The sequence below is a fragment of the Chinchilla lanigera genome, unplaced genomic scaffold (genome assembly GCF_000276665.1).
Source record: "Chinchilla lanigera isolate Chin_1 unplaced genomic scaffold, ChiLan1.0 scaffold00008, whole genome shotgun sequence".
Taxonomy (NCBI): Eukaryota; Metazoa; Chordata; class Mammalia; order Rodentia; family Chinchillidae; genus Chinchilla; species Chinchilla lanigera.
This window is the reverse complement of record NW_004955409.1, coordinates 29,122,906-29,131,328: the sequence shown is the minus strand read 5'-3', so window position 1 is coordinate 29,131,328 and position 8,423 is coordinate 29,122,906. Positions and strand designations below refer to the sequence as shown.

Genomic DNA, 8,423 nt, shown 5'->3' with positions numbered 1-8,423 from the left:
TCAACAGGTAAATGGATTTAAAAGGTGCTGTATATACATCATGAAATACAATTTAGACATAAAAAGAAATGCAGTTCTGATACATGTTATAACATAGATGAACCTTAAAAACATTGTGCTAGAAGAAAAAAACCAGGCCCCAAAAGACAAATATTGTATGATCTCTCTTATATAGAGTACCTCAAATAGGCAAATGATAGAGATAGAAAGCAGATGAGAGGTTGTTGGGGAATGGGGATGGAGGGGTGGAGAGTTATTACTTGCTGGATACAGAATTTCCCTTTGATTGATGAAAAATTTTAGCACTAGGTAATGGTGATGGTTGTACAGTATAAAAATATAATTAATACCAATGAAGTATACCCTAAAATGGTGAAAATGGCAAATTTTATATTACTTATATTGTACCACATTTTAAAATGTTTTAAAAAAATCACATTATGTTGCTTGTTTCCTTAGAATCTTTTTAATATTTGTTATGGCTTGTGTTTAAATGTCCTCCCAAAGCCTCATGCAGTCAGAGATGGGGCTTTTTCAGAGGGGGCTGGTTCTAGAGTGTGTGATTGATTGATGACACAATGCCAGGACTATGGGTGTGTGATTACTAAATTAGTCTACTAGTTGGCTTGGCACCCGTAGAATATAAAAAGGAAAGAAGCTGCTATTATCATTTGTCTTTGCTGTTTTCTACCTGCCATGAACTGTTTCTTCTCTCTGATGCTCCTCTGCCATGCCACCTTGCCTTGGAGCCAGATGACTATGAACTCAAACCTCTACCCAGCGTGAGCCAAATAACTTTGTTTTTCTTTGCTAAGTTTGGGTATTGGGTATTTTGTCTCAGCAATGAGAAAAGTAACCAAGATAACATTTATAGATCTAACTATAGTACAATTTATGTGTGTCTTTAATATAGGGAATATAGTACACAAAAGCAGGGGTTATACCTCTAGTGATATAATTAATAGGGTCCATGTTTATCTAAGGGTCCAGAACTTAAATTTAATCTTCTGAATTTAGGTTTTATGCTCTTTCTGCAGAAAATTCATCACTGAATGCTGACCTAAACAAAGTGAGAATGGATTTCTTGAAAACCTTTTTGAAATTCTCCCCAACAAATAGATAGAGCATGGGAGAAAAAATATTATTGAAAGATGTTGTCACCACCGTAATTATCAGACTCAACTCTAAAAGTAATGACTGGTTCTTAGTGAGAATTAAGCCCTGGTATACATGGTAGGGCATCCAACACACAAAGAAAGAGACAATGGCAGTCAGCATAACTCTGAAGGGCTTCCTGGATTTAAACAGACCCCTCTCTTTCATCTTGCTGGCTACTCTCCTGTAACAAAAGGTGATGATGAAGAAAGGCAGAAAGAAACCCAGCAAGAAACGGCTGATGAAACAGGCCACATGAATCTGTTGCCTTAATGCTTGCATCTCTTTGCTTTCCCAATTACTAGACACAGCATAGTTATTTCGGCAGGTCACCATTCCTTTCTGGTCATGATGTGTCTCCCTGAAAACCAAATAGGGTATACTGAGGGCTGTGGCAGAGATCCAGACTCCCAGGACAATGCTGGAAGCCCAGCGTGGGGTCCGGTGCTGTTGGGACCATGCCGGGTGAAGAGTGAGAAGGTAACGGTCCAGACTGATGGCGGAGAGGAAGAAAACGGAGGCGAACATGGCCGCAGACAAAGTGCTGTTGAAGACCTTGCACAAGGCAGTTCCAAAGTTCCAGCGATTGTCCTGAAGATGGGAGGTGGCTAGAAATGGCAGGATCAATGTTGAAATAAGATAGGAGAGAATGAGATGGAAGAATAAGAGGGTATTAACAGTCTTCTTCATCTTGAACTTTAGCACCCATAGGTAGAGCCCATTGGTGATGTTACCAATTATAGATGATATGAACAAAGGAAGGACAATGATGAGTTTTAAGGCAGGAGATGGAAAGTGAGTGCTATTTCTTACTAAAGTAGAGGCATTGATTGGATAATTGGTAGAGTTCATCACATCCATAATTACCTAAGGAGAGAAAAACAGGGAAAATTACAAGCACAAACAAAAGTTTAAATGTAGATATTGAAATTATTTTTTATATAGCAGTGGTCCAAATGACAATGCCTTTTTTTTTTTTTTGGTTTTTCTTCGGTACCGGGAATCGAACTCACGACCTTGCACTTGCCAGGCAGGCGCTTTTGCCCCTGAGCTAAATCCCCAGCCCTCAAATGATGATGTTTTTAAGAGTGATGAACACAATAGTTCTACATCAATTCAAATACTTGTCTAAGTCCTATACTTTTATGCTCTATGAGGCATTAAGATCAGATTAATCTAAACATGAAACATAGAATTATTATAGGTAAAATAAATGTGAAAGACAAATAGAGGTTGGGACATTTTGACAATTGTTAAGTACTTTATGTGGTTAAAAGTATATTGGGCATTAAGCAGAAATCTGGCTTTTTTAAATGGGCACAAACTACTTGAATAAGGCAATTTAGAATGAGTTTTACTTGACTAAGACTTGATGAGGACAAATGTTGTTAATGAAATAAACTTATGCAACAAAAATAACAGCAATGGTTGTAGATTAGTAATCAAGGGATGCCATAATTAGATTTCCCTCATAAGCCATCTATACATATTACATACTGTTATTTAGAATTCTAATACTTAGCACATAACAGTAAGACTTGATCTTCATATGGGAGCCCTAGGTCACTAAAGACCTAAAGTGCCTTCAGAATCATCAACAGAAGAGGAAGGTATGCTATAGAATATGGTTCTTTATTTGGGGAGGGGAAGACAGGGAGAGAAGTCAAGGAATTCACATTTGTCTGATACTTGTTATATGCCAGGAATTTTCTATAAAAGTCATTTCTTCTTTCCCCGCAAGGTCCAGGAGGCAAATCTTTAAACAGGGGAAAAAGTGAGACTTGAGAGGGTTAACTTTCTTGGTGCTGGGAAAACTGGCTATCAATATACAGAAGATTGAAGATGGATCAATTATCTCTCACCATGTACTAAATTAAAATAAAAATCAATCAAAGATCTAAACATTAAAATAGAAACAATTAGCCTACTGGAAGATAAAATAGGTAAAATGCTTGAAAGTGTAGTTGTAGGCAAGGACTTTATGAACAGAACTCCAGTTATACAAGAAATAACAACAAGAATCAACAAATGGAATTATATCAAATTAAAATCTTCTGTACAAGAAGAGACAACCTATAGAAAAGGAAAAAAAAATTGCCAGCTATTCCTCAGACAGATGACTAATATCTAGATTATACAGAGAACTTAAAAAGTCAAGCCACTCAAAATGAAAGATCCAATGAAAAAATGGGCAGGTAAAATGAACAGACACTTCTCAGAAGAAGTACAAGTGGCTCATGAGAATATAAAAAAGAATGTTCAACAACTCTGGCCATTAGAGAAATGCAAAACAAAACCACACTGATATTTTATCTCACAACAGAAAGAGCGGCTGTCCTCAAGAAACCAAATAGTAACAAATGTTGATATGGCTGTGGTGAAAGGAGGAGCCCTTCTACACTGTTGGTGGAACATAAATTATTACAGTGGTGCCTTGGTTCACACATGCTTTTGCTTGCAAACAATTAGGTTTGCAAACACAACTGTTTGGCCAAATTTTGTTTTTGTTCGCAAACTCTGGATCGGGTGGCAAACATGACCATGGCCATCTCTCCCACACAAACACAAACATGACCATGGCCATCTCTCCCACACAAACACAAATGTCATCTTTTCCAAAATTGCAGAACAAATTAAGTTCATGAACAAAGGTACCACTGTACAACCATTATGAAAATCAGTCTGGAGAGATTTCTCAAAGAACTAACAATAGAAATTCCATTTCTGTTTTCCTTCTTGGTATCTTCCCAAAAGAGCTAAAGACATCATATTATAGTGATACATACATACCAATGTTTATAGTAGCACAATTCACACTAGCTGAATCCTGGAAACAGTCTGTGTTCATCAACAGACAAATGGATGAAGAAAATGTGATATCTATACACAATGGAATGCTACCTGTCTAAAAAGGAGCATAAATGTGAGGCATTTGTAGGACAGTGGATACCCCTGGGAAACACAACGTTAAGTGAAAAATCAGATATACAAACTTAAATGCCATGTAATTCCTCTCATTTGAGTAATGCAAAGTATAAATAAAGAGCAAAATAAAAGATTGATGAAAGGAAGCAGGAAGATAGATCTTTTGCAAATGGAAATGGTCTTGAGAGACCAAGGGTGAAGAGGGGAGGTGGAGAAAGGGACACAAAATTTAAGATATGGCATTATATGTGCCAAATATCACAGTGAATGTAAATATTTTATGCCACAAACATGAACTAAAACCTAATAACAGTAATGGTGCAAGTGGGGGATGGGATCTGGAGGCAAAGGGAAGTGGGGGGGGAAGGGAAGGAGAATAAAATGTAAAATACTTTCAAGTATGTGTACCTACTCTTTAAGAAGAATGTAAACTTCATGTCTTGCAAACATATACTAATAAAATAAAAATTTTTAAAAAGGGTGAAATTTCTTATATCCATCAGCATCTCTACTATGCATCTTCTATTATGGTAGTTGAAGAACCCTACCACTGCTTTAGATAGCTTCTTTGAAAACTGGTAATTCATATGGAGTGGTTTTGATAATGGTCCGTGAATCAGAGTCTGTAAATATCAAAGTATCTAAAATATCCAATTTCTTGGATAATGGTTTTGATAGTATTGGAAATATAAACCTGAGAACAGTTTCTGGAAAATAGCTATTACAACAGAATCATATCAACAAATTGGTTTTTGATAAATTGAGTAAAGCAATAGAAATTACTAATGATGCAGTTTTCTCACTATGCAAAATCATTCTAAAAATATAAAAAGAAAAGAAAATAATTGCTATTAAAAAACCCCAACTGGGGCTGGGGATTTAGCTCAGTGGCACAGCGCCTGCCTGGCAAGCGCAAGGTCATGAGTTTGATTCCCGGTACCGGAGAAAAACCAAAAAAAAAAAAAACCCAACTGCCTTATATTAACTCCACCTTCTAAGAGAGTTGCAAAGTTTTTCTTTAAAGTAGAAAAGTGGTTCCCTCATTAGAAAATACCTTAGTAGTTTGCCTCGGGGATAAAAAGGGAAGTCTGTATGGTTTGGAATGAGCAGGCAATGCCAAGTGAAAGAATGTAAAATCTTTTTTTTTTTTTTTTTTTTAAACAGAATTGCTTGACGTAGTGCATACTGGCCTTGAACTTGTTGTGTAGCCCAGGCTGGCCTCAAACTCACTGCGATCCTCCTGCCTCAGCCTCCCAAGTGCTGGGATTACAGGTATGCACCACCATAGCTGGCAAGAGTGTAAATTCTTGAAAGAGGCAGTGTGGACGTCCTGGGACCTTAAGAAGGGAGTTGAGGTTGGTCTCAAGTGAGGAATTTCAGAAAAACTCAGCAGAAGGTCAGAAGGCCTTAACAGGAGAAAGGGTCAGTGGGATATTTTGAGAAGCAGAAATGACACAGGAGTGTAAAACTTGGTGTCTAACACTCCATTTTAATCCATTTGCTGTGCTTTGATATGATGGGATGTCCTTTCTTCCTGTTAACCTACAACTCTTATGTTGGTGGTTATTCTGGAGAATCAAAGAAAAGAGCTTGTGCTAGCTAACTGGAATGGGGTGAATAGAGAGAAAAGAGAGACAGGAGGTGAGATGTGAATGAGGTGATGTATATGGTAGGAACTGGGGCCTGAGTAAACAAGAAGGAATACAATCCCCGGAGGATTTTCCCGTACTGTGTGTGTGTGTGTGTGTGTGTGTGTGCGCGCGCGTGCGCGCACATGCACACACGTATGTGGGCTATGTCTGGTCTCTCTGTGTATCTGTGGTGCATTTGTGTGTATGCAGTCAAGAATATGGTTGCTATGTCTCTGTGGTTTGTGTTTTTATCCACAGTGTATACATTTGAAGCTTTATGCGTGTGTGTGTATGTTTGTGTGTGTGTATATGTAGTCTATGTGTATCTATAATGTATTTGTGCAATCATGCGTGTGGTGTGTGCTGTCTGTGTATGTGTGTATGTGCCTGCCATCAGTATTTATCTATGGAATGGTGTGTATGGTGCTTGTGTACCTGTGCATGGTGTATATATGGGGGTCTCTTTGTGTATGTGCATATGAGAAACTGAATTTTAGGGGATTTAAAAAAACTGCATGGCCAGGTTTCTGAAAGGCATCCAAAAATAATGTAGAGTGCAAGCAGAATCAAAGCGCAGCTTTGCTGATCTGTGTTGGTAATGGTTCTGAGTATCATATCACATTTTCTGGAAACTTTGATTTATTTGATGTAACAAGAAGTCTCCATTCTTAAACATCTCTTCAGAAGCTTTTAATGTATGTGAGTATAAATTAATGGAGCAGAGCTCAGGCTCAAATCCCACAGTCCTCAGTTTGGACCCGACCTTATTAGCTCTGTGAGTTTAAACACTTAACTAAGTCTTTTAGTCTTTTCCTCCTCAGCCTGTATGAGTTTTTCAAGAAGACTGAGAGAATACATTTAAATTATGTAGCTCCCTTTGTGGCATATGGTAAGTGCTCGGTAATGTTTTTAACCTGTTATTTTGTTCATTTTGTTAAATTAAGGATGGTAAGAGCCTCATCTTGCCCTTTTTAAATTTATTTATTTTTCTAATCAGATTTTATCTTGTCCTTTTAATCCTATAGGCCACACTACTTTGTTCCCCAAGGTGCTGGAACTAAATTCTAAAGTACTCCAGGGATTTCTGAAAAATCTACATGTCCATCTCTTCTGGTAGAGCTCTCAGATTAGAATTATTTTGAGGCTTTGATGTAATGATCCTGCTGACACAATGGGCTTTCAGGAAGACGGTACCTCCGCAAAGTACTCTGAGCTACTCTGTGGGGAAGGGACCCAGAAAGCTAATCAGGAGCAAGCCTAGAGGGCTACTCAGGAAATAGCACTGGAGAACTCTTCTGGCCCAGGGAATCTTACCTCCAAGTGATGTCTTCAAGCCTGATGGTCTTGAGCATGCCAGAGGGACTTCAATCAGCAATCTTCCTTCTAGAGACAGAAGCAAAAATCAGTGACATTTTGTCTTCATTTCATCTGCCTTCTTGCTGATGCAATGTCTCAACCTTAAATTTACATACTCTGTGAGTCTTCTTGTTCTTCCTTATTTTGGGGAATGTAGTTTTGGGAGGTGAAAGCAAAGAGAGTATTACTTCTTCAAATAATTTCTTCATTTTAAAGGGGGAATATAAAGATTCCATAAGCAAAATAATTTCTATTTAAAGTCAATAAGGTAATTTCAAGTATTAAAATGCTGATGAACAATTACTTTCTAATCGTCAGTCATCCCAACAGGCAACCAGTTTGCCTCAGTTCAAGGCTTTTTATTAGCATATGGATGGATGATGCTGGGGACATAGGAAGATGGTAAATATCAGGCAGAGACAAAAATAGAAACTGGAAATGAGCTACCTAATCTTCTGGGAAGAAAATGGTTACAGAGAAAAATATAAACACTGAGTTTCACATTAAAAAGAAATTTTTGAACCAAGCATGGAGGCGCACGTCTGTATCCCCAAGACTCAGGAGGCTGAGGCAGGAGGATCGCCATTACAACCCTGGGATATGTAGTGAGGTCAAGGCCAGACTCTGTCTCAAAAAACGAGAGAGAGAGAGAGAGAGGTACTGAGAAGAGTTTGAAAACAGGCCAAAGATTTGTATTATTCAGTTTGGGAAGATGAAGGCTGGCAGGCAGAATCATCTACATTTGCACAATTGTTGAGAAGAGTGGAAAAGATAGAGTTGCTTACCACCTCTTAGAAGATGATCTTGTAAGAAACACTAAAATACAGATCATCCATTTATGAACCATTACTGACTCAGTGCTGTATTCCCTATTTCCCCCTCGCTAATCTATCTCTGAAATTTTTTTGGATTCATCTCCGGGCTGACCTCAGTGTCCTTATTTCTTTGCTGCTTTTTTCCTCTTCATGTCTGCGCCGCCAGTGGAGAAAATACATCAAAGGCACTGTGTAGCTCTAGTGGTAAAGACCTGGGGACCAAAACCATTACCTAGTCTGTGTTACACTCACATTTTTAAAACTTTCACTTCTAGACTGTAGTTTTGTTAGAAACAAGCTTACCTTTTCGTTCTTAATTCATTTGTGGCTGTGACCTTCAACCTAAGAACTGATTTTTCCAGGTCGAGTCTGAGTTTTCAATTATGCTGCTGCATTTTAAAAGGGGTTTCTTACCAGGTTTTCAGACCCTTTGGGTTACTACAGAGATCCAGAAGCCACTAGAGGTATTATGAGGGCCAAACTTACTAATTTTGCAGATTAGCAAAAAGAGACACAGAAAGGTAAAATGAATCACAATAGG

General features: G+C 38.1%; 1 protein-coding gene across 1 annotated transcript; it reads right to left on the bottom strand.

The window, feature by feature from the left end:
• Window positions 1-505: 505 nt before the first annotated feature.
• Gpr33 (G protein-coupled receptor 33) lies at window positions 506-7,129 on the bottom strand. The gene is made up of 2 exons (XM_005376955.2): window positions 7,026-7,129; window positions 506-2,022 (listed from the first exon to the last, which is right to left on the bottom strand). The coding sequence occupies exon 2, from the start codon at window positions 2,014-2,016 to the stop codon at window positions 1,021-1,023; it is 996 nt and encodes a 331-aa protein (XP_005377012.1). The 5' UTR covers window positions 2,017-2,022; window positions 7,026-7,129; the 3' UTR covers window positions 506-1,020.
• Window positions 7,130-8,423: the final 1,294 nt, after the last annotated feature.